Genomic DNA, 26,930 nt, shown 5'->3' on the forward strand with positions numbered 1-26,930 from the left:
TGAAGCTCAAGAACAATACAAAGAGACGCTGTGTGACATCACAAAATGTTTCATCTAAAAAATGTATTAAGGTCTTCACATTAATATTTTTTTTATTTCTTTAATCTAAAAATATATATATATATGTATTTCTTATTGTTTTTTTTTTTTAACAGGTATTCTTCCAGGATTGGCAGGTATTTAGATCAAGGCTTTACCCCACCAACCAGCTGACTGTCTCAGCAGGGGGGGAAAAAAAGTATCTCTCAGCCCCCAACGTGTTTCAATGTGCAGTTTGTGAGATATTCAACCATACAATATCTTTCTCATAATCAAAACCAGCTCTAAAGGTTTGCAAAACTTTATACCTGAGCACTGTGTTATACTCTTTGGTCTTCATGATGACCAACATATTCCTACAGACCTCCAAGTCATTTGTGTAACAGCTATTATATTCAATTTAATGATGTAATTGCAAAATCTTGACCTCTGTTAGCAACTTTAGTTTCTCCTGAGTACAAATGGACACACAACTTTTTAATAAATTGATAATATTATTGCCATTACTGTTAATATATAGTAAAAATTTTAAACATTCAGCAATAAAATGTCACAGGGTATGGTATGGGGGGATGGTCATTTAAGAAGGGGGAGGATTTTTAGGTACTGCTTAAGGGTCTATGCTGAGCATGAATGGTAGGTAATCGACAAAAAAGAGCATACTTAGTCACAGAATAAACCAGCAACCAACAAGGAAAAAACTCTGTTAATATTAATGAAATTTTTTTTTACCTTTATGCTTTTCCCCTGAAACACTCTAGCTTTCTATAGGGGGACAATAGAAGACGATCCAACAGTTTATTCTAGACTTGACTACATTTTCTAGTTTTCTATTGTGGTTAAATGGGGAGTAAAACCCATAAATGGTTGATGGTTATTAGATCGTATCCACATAATTAAAGGTTTATTCCTAATTAATATCACTAAAAAACAGAAGGAGATGCGGTGCACCTGCAAAGATATATCATAAATAAATAAAACAGCTTCCTGAACTCCGTCCAATAAGCAACTTCAGCGTGGCTGTTCTGTCCAATTAGAGGACAGGTTAGCACTAACAGCTAACTGCTTTCTGTATCTAAGAAGACAGTTGTTAGGATTTTAGAACAATATAGGTTTTAAAGGCAATTATTATGAGTAAGTAGTGAATGAAAAATCACAATGAGTTTACACAACATGCTATTGGTTTGTAAACGACAGCCAGCGATATGAACTAAAAACGTATTTTTCTGTTTACGTTAAAAAACACATTTTGTTGCCTCCTCTGTAAAAGGCTACCATTAAATAGTCACATTTAGCTGCACGGAGCTTAAAAATCAATGATTTATACTCACCGTAGCCGGCTCTGTAGCTTCCTGTATCCATGATCCACTGAAGGTAGGGGGTCCTCTCACATCCGGGTTAGGTGGCTAAAATTCTGCCTGTTCAGAATGAATAAATCACCTGAGTTGATTGTTTATGCATTTCATATTATTTATCCTTAGTATTCAGTGATAGAAACAATAACAAGAATTGAACAGTTGTTCGCATATCTTAAAAATGGCTATGATTTTTTTTAGTACAAAAATGTTAAATAATGATTTTTACTGCCTTATTTTGTTTAGATAAACTAATGAACATAAATTGCCTACATTTAAGTACAAACAGTATGCACAAGTGAACACTATATATTTAGTTCATACTTTTTTGTGATAATGCTGTTTTTTTGTTTATAGCCCCAATTCTGCTTGTAAAGATTGAAGGAAATATATGTCAATCAGGGCTGCAACTAGAAGTTATTTTGCAAATCGATTAATCTATTGGTTATTTTTTCGATTAATCGACTAATAATCAGATAATTCCTTAGAGAAGATTTTTAGAAAATTAAACCAGGTAAATTCTGGATAGAACATACTGACAAATGAAAACTGCTTTTTATATCTTAAATGCAAAACATTTAATTAACATTTATACATTTTTTTTTTTTTTACAATTTTGATATATTTACTGCTCCAAGTGTTGCTCCATCAGCTAAAGGCTTGTTTTAGAGTCTCCAAACTCCAGTTAACAATTAATCAAAAAACTAAATTAGTTGGCGATAAATTCAATCCGATTAAATGTTTCAGCCTTAATGTCAATATTGTTAGTTTTTGAGTAAGCATGTCTGTTTATCAGACCTTTTTAGTGGGCTAAAATCTCAATTACACACGTATTGACAAATAAGGTTAAATCTTTTTATACCTTTAAACTGTGAGCTTTAAAGGCTAGAAATCATGAAAGCAATATTGGCTACCAAGGAGGAAGGTGTTGGTGGCGTGGTAGCTCCACTCTTGACTTTTAGCAAAGCACTGTAAGTTCAAATCCTGCAACATTATTTTTTTCACTTTATCTCTTCATTCATGCATAAGAATTATGATATTTTGAATAGTAAGAGCAATATGTAGCCCTAAATATTTGGCCTTTTTACCTGAAGTGTGTGATATATTCATTTTTTAAGTGCACACAGACCATTATGGCCAAACAAACAAAAGAACTTTTTGTGGTTTTATTGAAGATTGAAATGATTAATTGTGCCTCTATGGCTACAGATATTTCAGATAAGTTTTTACAGTGGCAAACAATGTTAAGCATATAAACAATGTACGGCAATATACAGTAATGTACAGTGTTATAATGAATAGAAAATACATTTATGTAATGAAAGTATTCATTGCATGTTTTACACATTTAGTTATGTTACAGCCTTATTCCAAACTTGATTAAGTTAATCTATTTGCTCTAAATTCTGCAAACAATACAATGTTATGTCAGATTGGAAGTGCTTTATTAAGGATTGTTGGAAAAGTATCAACAATCCATCCATCCATCCATCCATCTTCCACTTATCTGTGGCGTCCAGACGTCCCTCTCCCCAGCCACTTGCGCCAGCTCCTCTGGGAGAATCCCAAGATGCTCCCAGGCCAGTAGAGAAACATGGTCCCTCCAGCGTGTCCTGGGTCTCCCCCTGTTCCTCCTCCAGGTGGGATGTGCCCTGAACACCTCACCAGGGAGAGTCATCCTAACCAGATGCCCCAGCCACCTCAATTGGCTCCTCTCGACGTGGAGTAGCAGCGGCTCTACTCTGATTCCACTCCGGATGACTGAGCTCCTCAACCTATCTCTAAGTAAATTTGCACAGCCTTGGATTTTGTCGATCCACCATTGGTCACAAACACCTATACTTAGGCAGCTTTACCCATTCCTCTTTGCAGTGCATCTCGAGCTCCTTCAAGTTGGATGGGAGACTTCTTTGGTCAGCCATTTTCAGGTTTCTCTAGAGATGTTTGATCAGTGTTAAGTCTGGACTCTGGCTTGGTCACTATAGGATATTCACAGTGGTTGCTAAGCCACTATTTAATGATCATAATAAGTGCAGCCATGTAGTTCAGCCTGTCATAATTAATGAAAGTTAAAAGTGGATATTGCTGTAGGCTGATATATTCTTATGTAAGCCATGGGAAATAAATCACAGGTAAAAAAAAATCTCTCTCTTCTATCTGTTAAAAAACAAAGCCATGACATGAATTCAGACATGGATATATTACACATTGGTTGGACCTGTTTTATTTCCATACTTTAAGCTGCGATTTCTCTTCTATCAGAGGAGGTGCTTCAAAGGACATCCTGGACCCCTGTGAATCAGCCACATATAAAGCCCTGCTGTCTCACCCGTCTTCCTGTTAGCCTGTGGATCCAAAGGTGTCTCCTTCAGAGGGGTTCACTTGATTGTCTGTCCCTGCTGGCCAAAAGGGAATACATTCTTCAAACTCTGGTAAAACTGACCTTTTCTGAGAACCAGATAGCTCAGATAATCTATCTGCATCCCTAGCCATAACAGTTCTTCATTCCCAATTCTAATTTTCTGCTGAAATTAAATATTTTTGACTTAGTCGTTCATACTACTAAATAAATCCGTCTGCCGTCAGAATGAATGATTTAGGACAACACACAGCAGCGCACTCTTTATAGAAGTAAACAGTGATTCTCACTATCCAGGTTAAATAAAGCATTTCTGGAAAAGAAAACTCATTAAAGAGGATGCTGGTCTCTTTTGAGCAATAAAATCAGACAGTATCATAACCCCCATCATTAACAATGAAGGAAGAAAAGACAGCTATAAGAAATTGACATTTGAAAAAGCAACCAGTGGCTGCTCTTCCTGCAGATAAGTCTCCATGGATGTGTAGCAGGAGCCCTAGCAATGATGCAAAAGTCAGATAAAATGTAGCATGAAGAGTGTAATATTTAGACTGCAAACACTTTAAAAATGGTTAGATTCAGCACATATAGAAAGAGTTTATATCACAACCGAAATATTGGAATGGAGTCTATCAGACTGCAGTGAAAATGTCGGATATGAGTCGCAAAGAGGGAAAAAGGATTTGGGTCCCATTTGCCTGCAGTGAGACCATAGCCTCCTTCTTGGCCCTGAAACCCAGCAAACTCACAGAATTATGAATCAGCTGCTGGAATGGAAGTTAATCAGAATTTATTCCAAATGTGTGCAGATTTCACTGTTTGACCATGATTTGAGCTTTAAATTGCATTGTTCCTTAAAAGTCCCTGTGTTTGAAAAAATCAGAGAAGCACAGCATCTGGTGTGGTCTCTAAAAGGAAAACAAGCTTTATTTACCGGTACTAGAGCGTTCACTGTAGAAATCCATCTAAACATGTAAGCACTGGGGTAGGAGTACTTTCTATTAGAAAAAAAAAAGTTTTCCCAATGTTCATAGTAGCTATAGCTTTGTAAGCTGCTTCAAACAGGAAATTAATCAACATAATTTTCCACCTGCAACCATTTTGTTGATCTTTTCCTTTAGTGTTCATCGTGCTCTGCATAGACAGTCCCTTTGGGGGAATATTGGTGCCATACAAGAGGCTTCCTACCTACCTGTTGCATGATCTTGATAAAATAAAAGAAGAACATTAAAGGTACTGTGTGAGTTTGTGTCCCAGGGTGCAAAGACATGGCTGTTGCTTTTTCATTTACTTGCTCTGCAGCCCAAATTAAATTGGACGGATGATCCTCCAGAGGGAGCAGTTCCAAGGTTTGATTTAACATTATATAAAAAGCAGCTCCATTAATTATCCTGCTGGATATGACCTTCACTTTGACATGAACATGTGGACAGCGCACATATCGAGGCTTTAACACACACTCTCACTCAGTAAACTAACTTGAAAGTCAGCTGTGTCCCAATGAGAACAGGCCGAATTATCCTAATAATGTCCTCACAAGTGGCGCTAAACTGAGCCTGGAGGACCCTCACACACGCTGCCCATAGCGCCTGTTCATTTGTCAGGAAGGTGACATCTTCAGATGAATTATGGGAGATGGTTGTCATCTTCTCTGGGGTCACATATGAAATTGTGGGCTCCCTCTACTCGAGCTATCACACGTCAGCCATTTTAGAGGTTGAAAGTCTCGACGGGGGACCAAAGCGACCTCAATTAAACCTTCATTAATATTAATACATTTTGTCGTTTCACGTGAGCTGCCACTAATTAAATGTGTCCCTGGCTGTATAATGGGGGTCAGCCGGGGTCTGTAACATGAAGCTAATTCAGCAGATTACAGCTTCCGAACACGGAGCCGCACTGAGCTTAAGTCTTAAATACAGCTGGAGAGGAGGCTGATTGCTGTTTTTAACATTTGCTCACATAAATAATGACACACTTTTTCAATTAGACCAGTTGTTCCCAATGTTTGGACCAGAGTCAAACTATTCCCGGTTGACTCCTGGTGTCAATAATTTTTTTTTTTTTTTGATTCTTGCAATATCCTAAACTTGAAATTATAACATATTTTCATTTGTCCCTGTTAAAAAATGGCTTTATATGTAGAATATCTCCCCTTTTATTAAAAAAGTGACGTGTATTTGCATTCCACCTCCTTTACTGTGACGCCCTAAATAAATCCAGTTCAATTAATTGTCTCTAGGACTAAGCTAATCTATGAGATGGGAACCACTTTTTTGTTCACAGCATAATATGAAGGGAGGTTTGCTGGCGAACAATATATATGGCAGAAAGATCAAATAAGATTAAGGTTAAATATTTTACCCTGAAAGAAAGTGTGTGTGGCAGAAAAATAACTGGTCACCTTAAAGACACCATATCAAGTAGTAAAACAGAGTGTTGCAGCATCATGGTGTGTGGGTGCTTTACATGAGTAAGGAGAGTTAAGAATGTGAAAGTTAATGCAAACAGCAATCCTGAAGGAAACTCTGTCAGAAGCTGCAAAATACTTAAAACTGGGCTGAAGGTTGCCCTTCCAGCGAGAAAACCCACCCTAAACTTACCCCCAGAGCTGCAATCAAGTGGTTTAATTTAATAAATGTCAATTTTTATAATAATAATTGAACTTTATTGATCTCACACTGGAGAAATTCACTCTCTGCATTCAACCAATCCCCTTAGGAAGCAGTGGGCTGCCATTGTGCAGCACCCAAGGTTAAGGGTCTTTCCTCAGGGACCCAAAGTGGCAGTCTGTGGGAGTGGGGGTTGAACTCAGAACCTCTGGAGCACCAGCTCAATGCTCTAACCACTAGGCCACCACCACCAATTTGTTATGATGGTCTGAGCAAAGCTTAGGCCTAAATATGACAGAAAAAATGTAAAAAGATGTAATAATAAAATCAGAGAGGAGGGGCACGGCGGAGGCCTCGGTCCTTGATGCAGCGATCCCCGGTTTGAGTCGCAGCCTGCAGATCTTCCACCTTTCCCTCATCCCCATTTCTTGTCAACACCATCTTACAAATACAATGTAAATACAAATGACTGGAGTGAGTGAGAACATATATGAACAAGTGGCTGAACTATTGGGAGACTGTTTTAAAACAGGATTTTTCTTCAGTCCTCAGCTGCGGCTTAAAGTAAATTCCCCAAACAACATCATTTATGAGACTTTAATGTGAATGCGTCTGCAGATCTGTTTTTCATAAGCCTCTAGATTAAAGCTCCATACTGTCACACACTCCTAAACATAACAATAAGCATATGTTTTAGACATTAATATAATTGAGGGATTCTTTAGACTGCTCTCTCTCTGATATTAGTCTGCAAATTGCTGCCTGAGAGGTTTTATTCTGTAATTCAACTGTATTGTCACTCGAGATGATTTGGATGTTGTCCTGAGAGATAAGCCAGACCCAGAGTGGAGGGTCAGATAAAAGCACCAGATGTTCAATCTAATCATTTATAGGACTGCAGATGGGGAAAAAAAAGGTCCCTGACTCTGCTCTGATCTCTCTCGCTGCCTCAGCTTTTACCAAATGACAAAAAAGTGAGCTGAATCTCTGCAGATTACTTGTGTTTGGAAATTTACCCACATTGTGTACATGACTGTGAAAGTCTAAGCCATGACATCTGTTGGGAATGACTCAACTAGAAACAAAAAAAAAGGAGCTTAGCTATCATGATCGGTGCCATCGAGGGCATCCCTCCAGGATGACAATAGGCAGTCTCTGACGAATGCATGAAAGGCGCCTAATGTGACCTTATAAGCAGAACTCCATGTTGGAAATAACGCCAGCGTTTCTTTGTTTGCCTGAAACGAGCTTTGGAACCATGCAAAAAAGCTTTAGCCAGTTTGACCGCTTGATGATGGAGAATCCCTCAGAGCTGGACTCTCACCCCCCCTTCCTTCCCTGCAGGAACTAGTTCACACTTTCTCACAAGCAGGAGTGCACATGTCCGTCCCTCTGCGGTAGCTGATCTGCTATTGTTTGTTTAGCCCAGCTGCACTTGAAATGACAGTGATCCAGAGCAACGGGGGAGGATTAAACAGTCAGATTTAGTAAGGGAAACTGCACCATTCTTCTTTTCTCTTTCATTTTGTTTTATATAAAATATTCTTTGAAAGCAATATTACTATTATCTTTCATAAAGACCCTCTTGGACTCTAATCACCTTACATTCCCACTCTTCTTTACCTTGTCTGTTTTCATCTCCCTTCATCTTACTGTCACTGTCCATGCAAATCATCGTCCAACGCTGCCTTGAGGAGTCAGAGTTTAAGCTGAAGACGTATGATGAGATGAAGGGGGTAACGTCTGCACTTTACTCCTATGACTCCAAGGACAGGAGATTAAATTCACCCCAGCTTGTCAATTCCTTACCTGCCAAGGAAGAAAACCTGTGTGAGTGTGAGTGGGGTAGCATGTTTAGCAGTCCGGTTGTGTCTGCCGGCCAAATTAGGCTGTAGATCACTTTTGACAGGACTCTGGCCGTCATTAGAAATGGGAAAGAGCTTCTTTTTCAGGGTCATGGTCCCGTGGTCGGGTGGTAGAAATGTCCTCCAGCAACAGATGGGTCTGTGGGTGGATATGTGAGAGAGCTGAGGGGCACGAGTTGTCACAGCAATCACAGGGTGAGCTTTTCATGGAGATCTCTTTGGCTTTCAAGTTCTGCGACTCAGATGGCGTTTCCATTTTTGAACAACCACAAGTGGTGGAAAAAAAAATAGATTTCCCTTGAATTCTTGTTGAAACATGGCGCACCATTTGTAATGAGGAACTTTGAAAATGTCAGGAGGAGCTGCTGTGTGCAAAGCTCGGGTTAGAACATTAGCAGCAGGAAAGCCACTGACAGGAGGCTAGGAGGAGTCCTGTCTACCTAAGACCATTTATAGTGGAAGCTTCCACTGCACTTCAACCTGAACACATCATACCCATGGTGAAGTAAGGTGGTGAAAGCATAATGCTGTGGGGAAAGAGGAAAACAGTCAAAATAGATGGAGCTGCATACAGGGGAATCTTGGAAGAATATCAATAAGAGAAAAGAAAAAAACATAAAACAAGAGCTGCAGCTGTCAAGTCAAAACATATTTATTATATTGTCAATATTTTAGGGTGTTTATTGTGATTATAATGTAAATTATGTTTTTATGTAAATGTACCACTTTATACAGTGACATAAACAAAAAAAAACCAAATACTGCACTAAAAGAAATCTTAAATAGAGTTTATTTTTACTCTTTATCAGTCCCTAATGACTTTGTCCAATTATTTATAATTTTATTATTAATTATGTGTAAATAACCAGAGTAAAAGGTTTAAACAGTAAAAGTGGCTTTCCCAGTCATAACATTTTTAGTTATAAACGTGTTCCCAGCCGTTATAAACAAAAGATGACTTATTCTCATAATAAACATTCTTTTTAATCTTCAGGTTTCAGATGTTCTTCTGTTTATCTGATAGAGCTCGAGCCATTTGGCAAAGTTAGAGGGTTAGATTGTGCTTTTACAAACCACAAATATATTGGCAAGGTGCTGCACCAAGAAAAACAAAAGATCCAGAAGACAGGTCTGTAAAAATGAAATATTTTAATTGGTGATTTGATGATTCAGTTTTGCAATCATAAAGAAACAAACCCACAAAGATGCATACATAAGGAGGCAGCGACAACCTGCTCATTAATAAAAAAAAACAAAACAAATCCCTTTCACGCTCCCTTTAAACAGAAGGATGACGCTTTACTGTTCTCACAAAGGAAATAAGGTTAAGACATCAGATAATGAAATATATTTGAGCATACCTTTTTTTCTGGAATGATGTCAGTAAAAAGCTTATTTTTCCTTCCACACAAACACACACACACATACAGACAGTATTTGATTCTGATTATCAGTCAAAAAAAATGGAACGCTTAAAAACAAAAAATAAACCCCCATAGGTGGAGGATGGGTTTCTGCCTTTTGCTCTACAACAAATGTAGAGCGACACATTTTGGACCGGAGCCTAAACCAACACCGATGCAAACCCGGCTCTGATTTACAAGTTATGGGCAAAATGCCTTGAAGCTGCGGCGTTTTCATGTCCCCAGTTGCAGAAAAAGACAATGACGGGAAAGCTGATATGAAAAGGGAGCTTCTCTCCTCCAATATCCGTTTTTCTGTCCCTACGGCATTGCTTTCAAAAATTGTGCAGTTAAAAAAAAAAAAAAAAAGAAGCACACTGGTGATAAATGAGTTCTAATGCTTTGTATGATCCCTTCATTTTTCTCTCCTTTCATTGTGAATCATTCCATATATAAAACAGAGATGATCACACCACTAAGGCAGGATTCTGTAGTGATTAGCTAAAACCAAACTGTCCAAATTTTAAAAAGAAAAAACTGCTTCCACTATCTACATGTAGTTTAAACTACACAGCGGCCCATCTTATTTGCATCGCACTATTGACATCCCTCAGTTTTCTCCCACATTTTCCTTCCAATTTCTCAGCTTAATACCATTAAGAGTCAATCTAGGACAAAGTATTTGTTGCTTTAGGAGAAACAAACACAATAGAAATGAAGATGAGGTTTACTTCACTTTGTTTTTTCTTTTTTTTTTTCCTTAGTTATCATGAGCAGGTTCCAAATCTGATCTCATTTTAAAATACAAGCCAAAAGTTTAATTTTAAGGTAAAACAGCGGCCTGCAAAAGTTTTCACACCCTTTAAAGGTTTACATTTTGCCAAATTAAAAGGACACACTTGTGTGGTGTCTGGGATTTTATGTGATCGTCCAACTCAAAATTAGCTCACTTTTTTCCAACAAATAGTATATCTGAGAAGTGCATTGTTATACAAACTCTTAAATCTGATACTCCAAAAAGCAAACAATCAGATCTTCTCTAGATACCAGAAGAATGTGCTAACAGCTACAATTGGGGGGGGGGGGGGGGGGGGGTTATTGCAAAAGAATGGGAGCAACTATTGGTCCGAAATGTGGCCAACATGTCACATTTTCAGATTTTTAGCCACAAAAGAACTTTAAAAATCACTTTCTCTTCAGAATTAAGCACTGTTTTGTGTTGCTCCTACAATCCCCCAAAAATATATACAAGTTTGCACTAATAATGTGACAAAATGTAAAAATAAAAATACTTTTGCAAGGCACCTTAGCTATAACCTTATCACCCTACGCTTTAATCTAAGATTCACTCAGAATGGGTTTCCTACACCGACATTGTTCAGGGAGAGGATAACTTGCGTCTCCAAATGTATATTTTTTAAAGATATCTCAAGCATCTACTTCCTGCTGTAATTAAGAATACTTGGAGTTGGGGCTAAACCAGCAGCCTGCGGCGTGTCAACATCCAGCCAAACAGTCTGTGGAAAACAGCTCCGGCTGTAACCTCGCTTATCTGTGCAGGTCAACAAGCCGGGGCCCTGTGGGATCATGGGAGCGCCTTTGAAGATACGACCAAGCAGCTGGAAAACAGCTTGTTTTTTTTCTTTTTTCTTTTAAAATAGAGGTTCAAAACCTGGATAAAAAAGTGCAGATCGGTCATATTTTTTTACACAAATATAAATAATTTGAAACTATAGGTATGGGTAACAACCAGAACAAGGAGGCAAGAAAAAGGGCTTGAATTAATTTGATCTGTCTGTAAAAAAAATGTATTAAAAACAAAAAAAGAATTGGTCATGAAAAGAGTTGTTCACAAACATGCTGTCGACCATTCTCACTTTTAACCCAAACACCATTCTCTTTTCCTGTACACACTATTTACACACACATACATACACACTCACACCCACACACAAACTCACAAGTAGTCAAAGAAATTACCGTAGTACAATGCAGACTTAATATCTGGCAATAATTATGTTGACTATGATCCAAGTACATAGAGGCACTGCAACCTCGCCCCGTACGCTCTTTGCACCAGCGAACTGCAGGTCACCAAGGCAACGCTTGCCCTTCCAGAGGATGGGACGGTGGCTTGCATGAGATGGATGCTTTTTACAAAGTAGTCAGGGTTGCAAAAAAAAAAAAACAGGAGGAAAAGAAAAGAAGCTAAAATGCCACCAACACATTAAGAGCTCACATTGCCATGGTGACCAACAGTTCTGCAGCTCCCATTTCAAGCATTTTTTTTTCTTGCCCGAGTTAAGGCTTCCAAAGCGCTTGCTGCTCGCACTGCACGGTTCCTGGCAACAACCTTCCCCCCACCCCTATCTCACCCCGCTGCTTTCGGTTCCTTCGCACCTGTGTGAGATCCGGTTCTTTAATTGGACGTCTTTCTTTGCAGGACTGAGAAAAAAAAAAAAGAATGGGAGAGAAAAAGGCAAAATAATGAACTTGTTAAAGTGACAGGAGCTTTGGGAACCTTTATCAGACACACGGGCGACACCTTTCTTAAAAGAAGCAAGGCTTCAGTAATGGCTATGGTCCATTGTTCGTCAATCCCATCCTTTTCTCGACATATAAAACAATTAAAAAAAACAAAAAATATCTTTTTTTTTTTTTTAGGCAGCAATGTTGGTCTCAGTGTTATTACAATTCGGCTTTTGAACAAAGCATAAAGACCAAAAAAAATAAAAATAAAACAATCTTAAAACACAAAATGAGACAGTTGGAGGACAGTTTGCTCATGAATGAAATGGGTGCTTAATGCAAGCGCAGCGCTTCCACTACATGACTTTCTGCAGTTTTTTTTTTCCCCTGCTCCCTGATACAGTCTCAAACGGTGTCACGCTTATTGTCCTTTTGTTCAGAGCCTTTCCAGTTCCTCTGATGCAGGAATATCCGGAAAGAATAACTGAAATTTCACAGACCTGATTTTTCCTTTTTCTCTGGCTCCCCCCTCCCCACCATCAGAGGAGGCGAAGGATAGGGGAGGAAAAAAGCCGGGATGTTGTCAGCAACTTCTGAAAATGTCCTCCTCTGCTCCTTTGCTTGATGACGGATTCAAAGAAACAAGAAGATGTAGCAGGGTAGGCAAAAAGGGCAGGCAGGCGGCAATAACAACTGGGCAAACCTCAATAATGAGAGTCAATGCAGCGACCAGCCTCCGGTTGCTATAGCAACCTCCCCCCAAAGACTGCGATCCTTCGCGGCCCTGGTCCCAGGTCGTCAGCTTTTTTTGTTTGGGTCTTTTGAAGAAGGCGCCGCTTTCCGCAGATTAGTGTGTGTGAGTATGACTTTACATACGCGTTTCTTTCGTTTGCTCGGGTTCTGTTGCTACCAGCGGTTGATGATCTGGTTCATGTAGTCCTCGGTGGGGAGCCTGGCGCCCGCCTCCTCCGTTCTGCCCCCTTCCTCGCCTTCCTCCCGCTCTTCCCTCTCTATGTCCCCGTCCTCCAGTGTTGATTGTGAGCTGGCCTGCCCGCGGGAGGGCCACAGACCGACGCTCAGGCCGAGGCCCTGGTGGCTCTGCTGTATGTGGTTCTTGATGCGCTGCTGCCGCCGCTCCTGCTGGCGGGTGTACTGGTAGCGCTGCTGGAACAGGTCCTTGGCGTAGTCATAGAGCTCCATGTCCAGCTCGTTCAGCTCCTCGATACGCTGCACCTGGACCGGAGAGACAAGGTTTCCATTGATTACCAAGTTACAGAAAGATCCAACCTTAAAACTGGATGAGGAAAAAAAAAAAAAGTTTGCTTTTAGAGAAAAAGATACTTTAAACCTAACAGGACAAAAGCAGACATTACGTTAAGGATTTATAAGTTTATTTTAATAAACTGCTGTATTAAAACTGCTTTCCCCCCCCTTTCATTTAAATCAATTCTCTAACAAACACAAAAAAAATTCTGCTTCTAATCACAATACGGGATATGCTTGTCTGTTTTGGCCACACATAAAAAGAAATGTGTCTGGAAGCAAATGCTGTGAAAGCAAAATGGTTTCAGTTCCTTCCTGATCTGTTAAAGTAGTCCTGCAGAAGCATTTCTGTTTGGGCTGCTGCATGTTCAAACATGAGCTCCTCCTCCAGCATGGAAGCAGTCTGCAAAAAGCATGTCGACTGAAGGGAGAGAACATGAACGCTTCAGTGACCAAAGCCTTTATTTGGATGGTAACCAAGTAAACAACAAAATAAATGGAAAAACAAAAACAAAAAAGATGGCTGAGCAAAAAAAGCTACTGAAAGTGAATTAAAAATTCATTAAAGCTGGAGTACAAAAGCTTAGAAATAAAAACTCCGGGTGCAACTTCTCTAAGTTAGCCTAAAACTGACAGAAATTAGATTAAATATTAAACTCCTAGTGCAGATTGTTCATCGCTCTGTCCTTAAAACAGGGAGATGCACACAAACTCAGCTATGATGCTCATTTCCAGCTCGGTTAGGCTTTTACTTCAAAAAATGTCTCCTCCGTGAACCTGAACTAGACACTGTGGTTTGCTTCATACTCACTCGTCTGCAAAGATGTTTCCAAGTAAGATTTCAAGTCAGATTTCAAGTCCTTGAAAGGAAACTCAAATCCGACTAAAGAACTCAAATAAAAGCCAAGTTAAAGTAGAACTTCCAAGTCTTTAGTCCCAACTCCAAATCAAGCCTTCCGCCTATAAAAGCCACTTCCAAGGTGAGTCTCTAGTCTTTGAGGGGGAAGAATAAGTACTGAGTTCTTGAAAGACTCGCAATTTTATACCCAAGTCTTTAATATTTAAGGGGAAAGTCCAGGTCACAGCTAAAGTCTCGGCCAGGCAAACCCCAACTATCAAAAGTGGCAAGACCAATCCCAGTCTCAAGTCTATTGTCCTAGGTCCAAGTTAAGGGTAAAGTGGAGAATTTTCACGAATTATTGAAAATAACAGTTTCTTCCCATCCCTACCAGCCTTATTAACAAGGTCCAGAGACCTCTGAGACACTTGACACTGCTTCTCTCCCTCCCCCGTTCAGGACCTATAAGCTACACCAACGTTACGTTAAAGCACAGTCTACTGTGTATATGGTATATAGCTATGTACCATATATTGCATATAGTATATTTTATATTGTATATAGCTATAGATTTGGAATATATATCTATCTATTTTATCTGCACCATCAACACCAACTCAAAATCTTTGTAAGTGCAAACCTACTTGGCAATAAAGTGGATTCTGATTCTCTTCACTTAATAAAAAATGCAGATGCACAACCCTGTACCCACTACCAAGAGGGAATGCCTATTAAACGCACGCGAGAGCGTGCACGAGCCCATTTCTTCTCGTGAAGGCTCTGTTTAAAAGCTGCTGTTTGCATCTCTCATACGAGCTTACTTTCCAAAAGAAGATTTGCAATTTTTCCATAATGTCAGACTCACCAACGGTAAGTGAAAATTGGGACGAGTAAACATATCACCAGAATGATTGACAATTAGGAGGACCACTTATTTTGATGATCCACCCGGAAAAAGAACATCCTTCACTATATCTTTAACCCATTTATCATTTAATAGGGTAAATCTAAAGTCCCCTTCCCACTGGCTCTACTTGTCTTTCTCTATCCCCCAACAATTTTCACATTTCCATCACTGCTTTTTCAGTAGTCTTTCCTTTTTTTTTTAGACCTACTTATCTCTAGTTGTACCAATCGAAAAAAAGCAGTAATGGAAATATTAGAGAACTACTGGTGTCGAGTAGGTGCCTAAGTTGTGATGTTAGTTGTTGAGAGGGAAGTCCAAGTCTAGGCTTGGATTATTTTATTGAAAGTCTGACGTTAAGGTCTTGGTTATCCAGTCTTTTTTCTAAAGTACCATTTAAATGATTCAAGATCAGGGCAAATCCGAGTCAAGCCTAGAGTACTAAACGTGCCAAATCCAAATACAACAACTCCAACCAAAGTTCTTATTTATAGTCTGGAGGGAAAAGTTTACATAAGATTTTTAAATTATTGAGAGAAGTCTCAGTTCTTTTAGCCCAAGTCTTGAGTCTTCTGTGTAAATTAAGTCGGACTAAACCCAGGTCTTAACGCTCTCTGCCTAAATTCAAAGAGAGGCGATCAGAGGTGGAGTGGTGGTCAGAGCAATTATAGCATTACTGCTGTTTGAAGGTTTCAAACAAACATTTGAGCATCAGACGAACAAAATGTGATCAAGAAAAACACTGATTTTACAACAAATAGCTGCAAAAATTAAACACAAGACAGTTTTTGGCTTCTTGCAGGCAGCAGCCCCATTAAATGTACTTTACAAAGTGAATGAAAGAATGACCCAAAACCTGCACAATTTTAGATATCCTGAATTGTAATTTTTAAAATTATTATAGCAATTTAAGCCACAGGAGGATAAACATTTGCCTTAAAAAAGGTAAAGACTTCTAGAGAAAGATCTTGAAAGCACAGAGGGAAAGTGTTTTCAATTAATGTGTGTGAAAGCATACCGAGGCAACATGTTGGGGTCCAAATTTGGAGGTTAAACATGAGGGACGCTGATGCAAAACCCGGTCTTTATCCATCAGTGAGAGGCAATCAAATTATTGAAACATAAAGTTCAATCAAAGAAGCCAAGATGACTACATACAAGGCAGACATGAGAAGGTAGAAGAAATATTGTTCTTTAAAACATGCAGAGGCTGCAGACTCAAACAAAGCTCTCTGAAATTAGATTTCACAGAAATGCTAATTTTAAGAAGTATTTTAACCAGAAAAATACCACACGCAGTTTCCCCTCATGCCCTACCTCAAACCTTTACAATGAGATTATTCCTCCATTTATACGATCCACTGGTCCACCTTTTGAGTCTGGGAGCTGTGCATATATTATTCTCTCCGAGCGGCCCGGTTTGATGTTTAAATCACCACGCCGCTGTGCTCCAGAGGTAGATTTTTTTCTTTCCTTCATTTTTTTTGCAGAGAAATTGAGCTTAAGAACTCCCACACTGGGCCAATCAAAGTGTGAAGAGCTGGTTTGAAGCTGCTGTCTTTTAAACAGCTACAATTATCTCAGTCCATTTCCCTGGAACACCCGACCAGACTATTTACCTTTTGTCTCCCCATACACACGTTTTGTGCATTCATCTCCTTTTCAATTATTTTTTGAATGTTTTTTTTCTGAGAACATATCCTTTTTTTCCCATAAATGAAAGGAATATTTAAAAGGATATATTTTAGCACAGGTTGTTTTGTTATCATGGTGCTGATTAAAACAGGTTTTTCCTTGCTGTCATTTTTATTATGTCTGTGGTACTGACCGTAGCGTTGTCCAGGTCCACTCCTGCAGCCCGGGTGCTGTTGTACTGCATGAAAGGCCTGATGAAGCGTAACCTGAAGGTTCGTTCGAAGAGGAACTGGGTTTTTCTCTGGTACTCTGTGAGCCCGAAGAAGGCCATGTCCCGCAGGTTCTTCTTTGCCGACTCCAGCAGCAGCTGGGCCCTCTTCTTCTCTGGAACCGTTGACATGTTGTAGCAGCCGACCAGGCTCAGGTCGGCCAACATACGGACCTGTTGGTGGAGGAAGAGCAAAAGGAGGTTTATGGGTAATGTTTCTACTTTTCTGCACACACCCCTACAGCATTATGCTCCCACTTCTATGTTTCAAATGGGAGTGTGTTCATGCAATATAAAGGGTTTCCTTTCATACATTATGTATGGAGGCCAAAATGCTAATTTTTATCTCATCTGACCAGAACAGCTTCTTCAACATGTCTGTATTCACTGGAAGGAAACTGGAAACAGCCTCCAATAATTCTTGGCCCCATTTAAACCACTTTGTCCTGATCTTTCCAGCTGAGCTCTGGATCCCTGCAGGGCCTCACCTAATCAATGCTCTCCTCTTCAGTTTAGGTGGATGGCCGTGAGTTTAGATAACCACTACAGGTCCTCTTGCTTATTCATATCTTTTTCTTATCATAGCCTGTATAACATTTGGAATAAAACCTGTTAGACAATAAGTTGTATTATGGAGGCTGGCTGCACTGGATTTGATTTGGAAAGTCAAAGTAAAGGGGGTCTGGAGTTTAAGCACATTTATCCACTTCTCTGTTTTCTGTGGTTTTATTGAAAAGCTTTTGTAGAGCTGGGAAGCTCTTTCAGTGACAAACGGTTTCAGCTTAGAGGCACAAAGAAGCGCATCTGCAGATCTTTCCTTCCTTTCAGGCGCTGTTGGACTTCATAACCTTTCTGCTCTCAATAAAAAAACAAACCCTTTCCTATAATCATATCACCAAAACAGACCTTTGGCATTGTTCTCTAAACTGCCTGATTTTATTCTTTCCTCCTTCAAACTTGAATGTTTCAGTTTTTTTTTATATATAATATTCATTTTCCACTTGAACGATCTCAACCTATTTTATTCCTCTGAGATGTGTTTCTTTTCTCCATCTACAAGAATTTCCCCACTCTGGGATGATGAAGGTATTTCTTATCTTTTAAAAAGGCACTTTATCCTTTATTTCCACTGACTATTACACGCTGCAATGTTTATATCTCAAAACCTCAAGAGAATGCTTTAAGCTTGGTTCTTTGCATGTGTTTGCAGTTGTTTTTTTAGTTAAATCAGATGCATTCAGTTCATATAAAAGTATAGAAAAAAGGGGGAGAAACGGTTGAATCATTTAAACCTTAGGATGGCAGTTTAGCAGACTGTATCAGACACAAATGAACGTCACAGGAGGCTTAGTGAAACCCCCCCCAAGGTCCAGATGAGATAAGCTGGTGGTGAGAAACTGAGACAGCGAGTGAAAAAAAGGTGTGAATTTGCTGTTTTTATGTCCCCGCTGTGTAAAGGTGTGGAAGATTGTGCGTTTTATATATTTTACCACTCTAGCTACAAAATGTTCTTTTTCTGCTTTTCTAAGACATAATCCAACTTTCCTTGAACAGGCTAAATTCATGTTAAACATTTTCAAGTGAAACCAGGTGCAGGCAATAAACATGTAACAAATCCACTGCCCGAAGCTTACCCTGTACTAAACTTTTAGAATGGTTTCAGAGTTTCATTAAGGTTTTCCTGCATACCTGTCTGTTGTTGGCCAGATTGTATGGGCAGTCCATGAACTGCTGCAGAGTGCAGCCCGACCAGTCGGAGCCTTCGTAGCAGGAAGGGAGCTCCTCCGGCGTCGGGGTTCGACCGTCGCACATGTGCAGGGATGTTTTCCATGTGGCTCCCCGCTGCACATGCCTCCACTCGCTGAGGTAGCGGGAAACGGGGTCCCTCAGCAGAGTGATGTAGTAGAACTTCCTGTTCAATAAAAAAAAAGGGGAGTTAGGTAAGCAAAGGAGGAGATTGGTAAGATAGGGGAAAGGGAGAGGGGTAACAAGTAAGAACTAATGTTCTTAGCATAAATCATTGTAGGTAAAGTAATCGACATTTAACGTTCAGACTTCATTTTTAACCCATTTTATGAAAAGAAAAAAAAAAGATTTTTACAGTGGAATAGATCCAGAACAACGGGACAGACAGATGAATAAATGGACTAATGAAAAGGACTGACTAAGATTTGCCACAAATGGACTCTCGGATTGGGTGGGTGGATAAATTAATAGATGGACAGACAGATAACTGGATGGAGAATCGGACACAAATGGATGCGTGAGTTTAAAACAGATGGATGGAAAGATAAAAAGAAAAAAGGATTGACAGACCATTGGAAATGGAGATAGATAATTGAAAATTGAATGTATGGATGGATGAGTGATGCAACACTGATTAAATGTTATAGAGAATAAAGACTCTTTTACCACACTTGTAAATGTCTAGTAAAAAAAAAAAAAAATCTAACATCAAACTTCTCCAGAAAATGAAAATCTTGTTTATTCTGATCATAGAAACAACTAATTAACAGCTAAGAATCAGCTGGTTTAACAAATCAAGTAAAATGCATAGATCCCACACACTGCTGCCACAAAAGCAATTCCACTTTTAATCCATGTGGGGGCACTGTTTGCAAGAGTTTACAGACCAGAAATTCCTCTTACACTATCCTAACTCAAAGTATGAGACTGAGGTCCTCATATGGTATTTTTATTTAGCAGAAACTGCTTTCTGATGCAGGAAAAAAATCAGTGTCTGGAAGACAGGAAGTGGAGGTAAAAATGAGCAGGAAGCGGAGGAGGACAGGGTTGATGTGTAAAGGTGTTTGAGGCCACGGCGTGCGGGAACAGAAACTTGCTGGCACAAGCACCCCTCCCCTCTGCAGCACACATCTCCATGCTGCAAGCCTCTGTGCCTCAAACGCCCCTTCCTCTCGCTCCACACTGGCACCAAATATTACGTCTGCCTCAGAGATGACTCATGCGGCATCTGAGACTCGGATGGGACTCTTTTCTGTGGCGTATGTGTGAGAAGTAATGGCGCATGGCGCAGCTTCAACATCTCTCTGGAGGAGACACTCCCACTTGAGTGGAGACCTTTTCCGGGCCCTAACACTCACGCTAATTACTGCGGTCTAATCAGTCAACACATCCTCATCAGTGCAGAACTCTCACATGCGTGGTTGTGTTTGGGAATGTGCCGAGATAGTGGCACAGATTTCTCTGGGATACGGACGCAGGCCAGGAGGACGCTGCCCTCCGTCCCAGCATGCAATACGTCTGAGGAATGTTTGCAGAGGGAATTTCTCGTGCTGACGGGATTAAATGAAGTCGGTTGGTCCAATAAAGCCCACTCACTCAGCCACACTCATTGCTTTCATCCCTACAGCACCTTGTAAAAAAAATAAAAATTCTTCCATTAAAACCCCCAAACCCAACATATGTTTGATGAGGTATATTACATTTAAAATATGTGAAAAAAAAGATGAAAAAACCTTATAAGTGCAACATTTAACCATTATCAACATCTCTAAGTCAAATCTGCAACACAGGCTAGGGATCTAATATATGAACCTGAAATCAATGTTATCTTTTTATCAGATTTATCAGAAAGCATCTGTGTACCCATCTTCAACTCCTACCACAGATTGCATCAAAGCTGCGTTCCCACAGCAGCCTGAAGTGAACCAATAACATTTTCTCTGCCCATATGTGACCTGTATCTGATCTTTTCAACACGGGTCAGATTGTTTTCAAATGCAACCTATACCGCTTGGCTATGTGGTCCTGCATGCGATACGTATCTGATCTTTTCAAATGCGACCTGTGTCTGAACGGCTAGGTCGCATTCATTCGACCTACATGTCATTGATACTTGACAAACGTCACTAATCTGCGTCCTACTAAGCAGAGGTGGGAAGAAAACGAACAACCATGGCAGTGGAGATAAAGTGATTAATATTTGGGGAAATACGATACGTATGCCGTCATCGCATCCCCTACTGCGCATGCAGGACACTTAATTGGTATCGATGCAGTTCACTATGGAGATCACATACAAGTTGCATATATTTAGAAATGTGAACGGACATGCAAAAAAAAACTGATTTCACAAAAAAAATAAGAATTGAGCGTCGAGTTCTGCAGTGTGAACATAGCCTTTGATTTGGACTTTGACCAGGCCTTTATAGGCCTTTATGTTATGATAATCCATAGTGGATTATCATAACAACAGTCCTCTCTTAGCTGTTCTTTAACAAGGAGCAAATCCAAGGTGTGCATAGCTGAATTTAATTATACCTACTGATTCTCTGCAGCTCCTCCACACTAACCTTTGGCTTCTGCTAATGTAATCCTGGGATATTGTTTCAAACTCCAAACCTTTAAACAACCTCATCCCTGATCGATGTTCATTGATCTTCATGATGATTTATACTCTATATGAAATTACGCCATTCACCCAAGGTGAGCAGCTGGCTACACTGGATTTCATATAAGAATGTTAGAACAGAGAGGGCTGGGAATGCATGTCTCACTTGCAAGTTTAGAAAATATTTGAAAACCATTAGTCTTTACTCCACATGAATATCTTTCTGTTGATCCATGCCATAAAACCCCAATAAACCACGCTCAGATTTATTGTGGTTAAGTGATGAAATGTGAAGAGTTTAAGAGCTTGTCAAATTTGGGCCAGAGAAAAGAGTGACAAGGCAGCGGTAGCAGTTTTCAATACAAAAATGGATAAAAAAGGAAAACTGAATAAATCTAGCACCAGTTAGGAGATCCTGGTCAGTTTCCTCTCTGAGCCATAGCAACATAAAGACCCCAATCTGATTTGGCGTCAGAGCAGGCTTGAATCCCACAAATGAAACAAATGAAGGAGCAGCAGGGGGATCATGGACAATAAAACGGCTAAAGCTTCAATCCGGCGGCAGCTGGGAGATCCGGGACAGCTAACCCGGACAGACCTTCAATCTGCAACCATAGACGTGAGTTTTCAAACTCGAAATCCCATCAACTCAACCCTAGAATCTCATCCACCCCCTTTCAGTTAATATCTAATAAAAAACAACCACAAAAAAACAACAAAAAACAGGCGAACTGGAGCCTGCAGGAGAGCAGGGATACATTATGGAGATTCCTATGATGACATTATCAGCATTCTTAACACTCCCCAGAGTGCTGTGCGTGTTTGAGTGCCAGCTCATGAGCCTGCTGTGGGTTTCTGAGCAAGAATACGCCTATTAAATCAGTGATGACATTTCCCCCCTCTTGGCTCCCATTCCACGAAAAAAAAAAATCATGGTGCTGTTTGGGGCTCGCTACACGGACTGAAAGAGAGAGAGAGAGAGAGAATGAAGGAAAGGGTAAAAAACAGAAACGAAGACAGGAAGAAGAAAAAGTAAGAAGGAGGCGGCAGAAGAGAATTTCAATTAGTTTTTTTCTAATACTGTGAAAGCAGTGAGGGCCCCGAGCCCAAGTGATTTATCAAAGTTATGGCTCTCACTATAATGAAGGCTCAGGCATATTACCACATAAAAATAAATAAAAAAAATGCATGCAAACTTCCTGACGCACACACAAAAGCACGCAAGTCTCCCTGTCCTGTCTGCTGGGTCAGACAGATAACCGGTGTTGGGGAGGCTCTCTCGCCTGGGAAAGATCTAAATGTCTGGCCTTGGACTTAGATCCCCTCCTAATGAGGTTTTAACCCACAAACATCCACTGGCTCACCAGGAAAGTCTGCTCCCAATCACTCATACACACACCCCGCCTGCTCCAAAGGCGGCGGAGCATTACTGCGGATATTTTACCACCACGACAGGTGATCTTGCTTGTCAATTTAACCTCAAAGCTAATGCGAAGCACTCACTCGGGTCTCACTGTACACATTTAAGAACATCATCGTCTGGTAGAGCAGGGGGGTGGGGGGGGGGAATCTGCAGTCGGGGCACAGCACCCTGTATCGGCCTCTCCCAGACTATATTTACGTGCCACGCATTTTTCATTACGACTGCCACGGGAGGCGGGGGGTGAGAAAAAAAAATGAATTAATAATATACATGGAGTAACACAGCAGCTTAAAACATCACCTATCAAATATCAAAAGAGCGCATTCATTGGCTAATTAATTCATCCAATCAGACTAATTGTGTGTGGAGGAAACAAAATCAAATCCTGGGTTAGGTGTGATGAGGCTAATGACTGGAGCACTGCCAAGCTGAAGCCCAACACACAGCTGTTCCGTCTTTTGTTTCCATTTTCTCTTGTTGATACTTGTTAATGAATTCAACACCAAGGCTGTGAGCATGTGAGGAGGCCAGCTAGCTGTCTGACTGGCAATAACAAACAGCAAAATAGAAATAGGACCAAAGAATTATATTTAAAAAAGCTATTTTTTATTTTCTTTGGTTTCTTCATTCATGTGGGGTTTTTTTTTCTTTGCCCCACTTTCCTCACCATTACAAATCGCGGAAAAGAAGAGAGAATGAGTTGCCTCTATGCGTAGATTTTTGCATCATCAAGATAATTAAATAGCAGGAAAACAACATTTTATGTTGTTCAAAGTGCAAGTCATTCTGTGTAAAAACAAAACCACCTGACAAATTTGTAAAAAATGCCACCTTAGTAGCCTGATAAATAAGACTAAATGGGAGATTAAATGTGTAATTTAGTCTGGCCCCGATGACTGGGACATCGGGAGATTGTTGATGAGAACAACCAGTTGTTTTTCAAACCATGTCTGTGCCTATTGGCCAACGCTCTGACCAATGAGCGCAACTGACTGTGACGTAGAAAGCGCGACAAGAAGCTGGTGGGGGAGTGTTAAACAGCATGTCGGTAAAATGGCGAATAAGTCTTTTTTAAAAATTAATGAGTGTAGAGCCTCTTCCTGCTACCAGCTGAGTCAAACTAGAACTGTTCAATAGTTGTTGCCATCTTCCTTGTTGTGCTTTCTCCAGTGTCGCGCAGCTTTGTCTTCCCGCCCTCAAAACCCCGCCCACTTTGCATCCAAATATTCAAAACACACCTCTGCATTGTGATTGGCCCGCCAGATTTAGGACCTGGGGCATTGATCGAGGCTAGACCAAACTCGCAGGCAAAATGATCTTGGCCGCTGGGGGGTGGGGCTAGTTTACTAGGCTACCACCTTAGTGGTTGCAGCCCAGATACCCTGAGGGGTGGGGCTAAAAGTAAAGATTATGGGTGGGGGTTTACCAGCGATGCATGTCGTTACCCGATCCATCACGGAAGCACGATCTTTATCGTTTATTTGCATGTATACATCCGGGTCACCTTCAATTTTATTTTGTAAAGAAGACCTAACTTACGTTTTTCCCTCCCCAAAAATAGTAAGCGTACCAAACTATAATGTTTTAAAGGTTAATGATGTATTTCTTGAGAAAATAAATGTCTGAAAATTCTGTTTTATCACTTGGCTGTGCCCGATCTGCATTGGAAATGGGATCCTACCTTAATTCCGGGAGCTAACTTTTTCGGCTTTGGATTTAAACATAAATCTAGTCTTTTTGAGTTTTATGTTTTCCTTTTGTCTTAACATTATGGTATGTAGTGCGTAACCTAAAGAACAAAACAAAGAAAGATTCAGATAAACATGGTTTATCATATTTTGCAGGATGTCTGATGTTGACATCAGACAAGCAGTTTAACGGAGAAAATGTAAGAAGCATCAAAATGGCCTCAGAAAAGTCATAAAACATTTTTTTTAACACGTGTATTAGCTGTCTTTAGTGAGTTAGGGATAGAAATGAGTAATCTGCTACCATACTTTCATTATTTATGGAAACTCACGTGTATATCTGGATGCGCATGTGTAAACGAGCCGATGGTACGGATGGTGCTTCCTGGACAGATCAGGTAGTGACAGTGCGGTGAGGACAATAGAGACGTATATCTAGATGGCTCATTAGGTGGGTTATGATCAAATAACTTAGAGCATCTGCCATGTTTGAGGTGGCAGATTTGATTTAGACTCAAAAACATTTATTCAACATTAAAGGACTTTGCCTTTTCCATCCAAACCATCAATTGTAGCGCATTTAAGCAATAATCCAGCCGAGATTTTTAGTGATTTTAATTGCATTTCTATTGCTCAAGATTGATTAATTGTTGATAGATTGATTAATTAAGAGTGAGACTCTTATTTAAAGCTAAGGTTTAGTTTAAACCTTTAAACTTAATGGAGTTTGTGTAAAGTCCAGTCACTGGTTTTTGAGCTATTTACAGCAAGCAACCTCAGTCAATAAAGCATTTTTTAAATATTTTTTTTATAACAAAAAAAACATGTTTCTAATAGAGGTTTCACAGAACCAGGTATGGTGCCATAAAAGTGTTAGAAAAATGTTTCCAACTTAAACTTTCAACATATTTCGTATGTTTAGAAGCAATATTTGTTAGGTCTAGACGGAGGATGTTCTTGTTGCATTTCCAACTGAGAGTTGAAAAATCTGAAAAAAACCAAAACAAGAAAAACACCCTGAAAAAAAAAGTACTCACCATAAAGCAAAGGCCCTAAAAGAAAATAACAAACACACAAAAAATAAAGTATCTGAAAATTTCTAAACTAGGGCAGCAGAAAGTTTTCTTATTTCTGCTGTGCTTTGAGAATATCACAATGTAGAAATAAAATTTGTAGGAAAATTCAACTTTAATAATAATCACAACATATTTCCTGGTAATATGACAAGAATAAAATGATGTTTACCATAATTGGTGATCAGGGGGTAAAACAAAGCTTTCCCCTGCACCGAATTTCTCTCTATTCATTGCAATGACAGATATCCACTCCAAACCCCATAAACATGAATATCAGAAGCTATAACACAAAACATTGCCATGAACAGCCTTTTAATGCAGATGCAGCTCCTATTTTACAATGACGGTGTTTATGTGAGGTGTCTGAGCGTTATCAAGAGGAAACACGCAGTGCCTGGTGCTTTTGTGGTCCCCGAGTGCCTGGAGAAAATGAACCAGTTTCCTGTGGGCCACAAATCAACAGTTTTACCGCGTCTCTTTAACCTCACTTCCCTCCTGTTTAAATCTTTCACCCTTTCTTGTTAGACTTCCTCCAGCCTTCATCTGAACCCTCGTCTCGATCTCATCTGCTTCAGGTTACTTACATCGCTACATTCAAACCAGAGCAATAATTTACATGGTGCAATGAATATTCAAATTCAGTTAAAAATGCATTTTGATTTCAGATTAACAGGAAGTAGCTCCTATTTTTAAGCTGAGGTTATCTTTACATAAAGCAACAAGGAACCAAAGAAAGCACAGCTGCTGGTTAGGAGCCGTTATACGCAACAGACCCAAAAATCCATGTTTCCTGAGGCAACTCAGGAGAAAAAAATAAATTAGAGACCTTAAATAAAAGGTTATGGCTTGTACACATTCTCATGTAAGCACCCAGGCTCACAAAGAGAGACGCCAACTGCACCCCGCCGTGCAGAGCGGCTATGATTTATTATTAGTCCGTGGATATTTGTTGAAACCAGATCTGCTCGACAAAAAGTATTTCTTTTTTTTAAACCCCGCTTCTAAAAATGGACTCAATCAACTACGAAACCAGAGAAAGGCAAAATAAGCAAATGGAAGAAACAGGTTTGTCACCTGATATAGAAAGATTTAAATGATTTACACAGAGGGAGAGCAAAAGTGCAAGTACTGAGATACAAATGAAAGGAAAAAATAAAAACAGGATGACAAAAAATAAAGTCCTTTAAGTATCGACTTCCCTCTGAACTGTACAGACCACAGGTTTGCCTTCCACCTGCCTTTCAATGGGTAGATTAAATAGAAAGCTTCTTTCATGAGTGGGTATGATGACAATTATAGTGCTTATTGTGTGGAAGAACAAGAAAAACATCTTGATTGAGAAATGCAATAAGCTTAATTAGAACCAGACAGTAAACAAG

The 26,930-nt window shown here is 39.8% G+C and overlaps 2 protein-coding genes across 5 annotated transcripts in view; both read right to left on the reverse strand.

Annotated features, from left to right (window-relative positions):
- The window catches only part of uggt1 (UDP-glucose glycoprotein glucosyltransferase 1), a 41,964-nt gene extending 40,508 nt beyond the window's left edge, over positions 1–1,456 (reverse strand). For all 4 annotated transcript variants that reach the window (XM_038273456.1, XM_038273451.1, XM_038273444.1 and 1 more), the window contains exon 1: positions 1,371–1,456. In XM_038273456.1, the coding sequence (XP_038129384.1) occupies positions 1,371–1,401 (31 nt within the window). In that variant the 5' untranslated portion in view covers positions 1,402–1,456. The remainder of the gene's footprint in view (positions 1–1,370) is intronic.
- Positions 1,457–12,733: 11,277 nt separating this feature from the next.
- Positions 12,734–26,930, reverse strand: part of hs6st1a (heparan sulfate 6-O-sulfotransferase 1a) — a 71,686-nt gene continuing 57,489 nt past the window's right edge. The window contains exons 2-4 of the mRNA XM_038273483.1: positions 18,700–18,922; positions 16,936–17,184; positions 12,734–13,335 (exon numbers count right to left, since the gene is read on the reverse strand). Coding sequence (XP_038129411.1) covers positions 13,009–13,335; positions 16,936–17,184; positions 18,700–18,922 — 799 coding nt within the window. The 3' untranslated portion in view covers positions 12,734–13,008. The remainder of the gene's footprint in view (positions 13,336–16,935; positions 17,185–18,699; positions 18,923–26,930) is intronic.

This window comes from Cyprinodon tularosa, unplaced genomic scaffold (assembly GCF_016077235.1).
Source record: "Cyprinodon tularosa strain WSP-4 unplaced genomic scaffold, ASM1607723v1 ctg120, whole genome shotgun sequence".
In the NCBI taxonomy this organism is placed as follows: domain Eukaryota; kingdom Metazoa; phylum Chordata; class Actinopteri; order Cyprinodontiformes; family Cyprinodontidae; genus Cyprinodon; species Cyprinodon tularosa.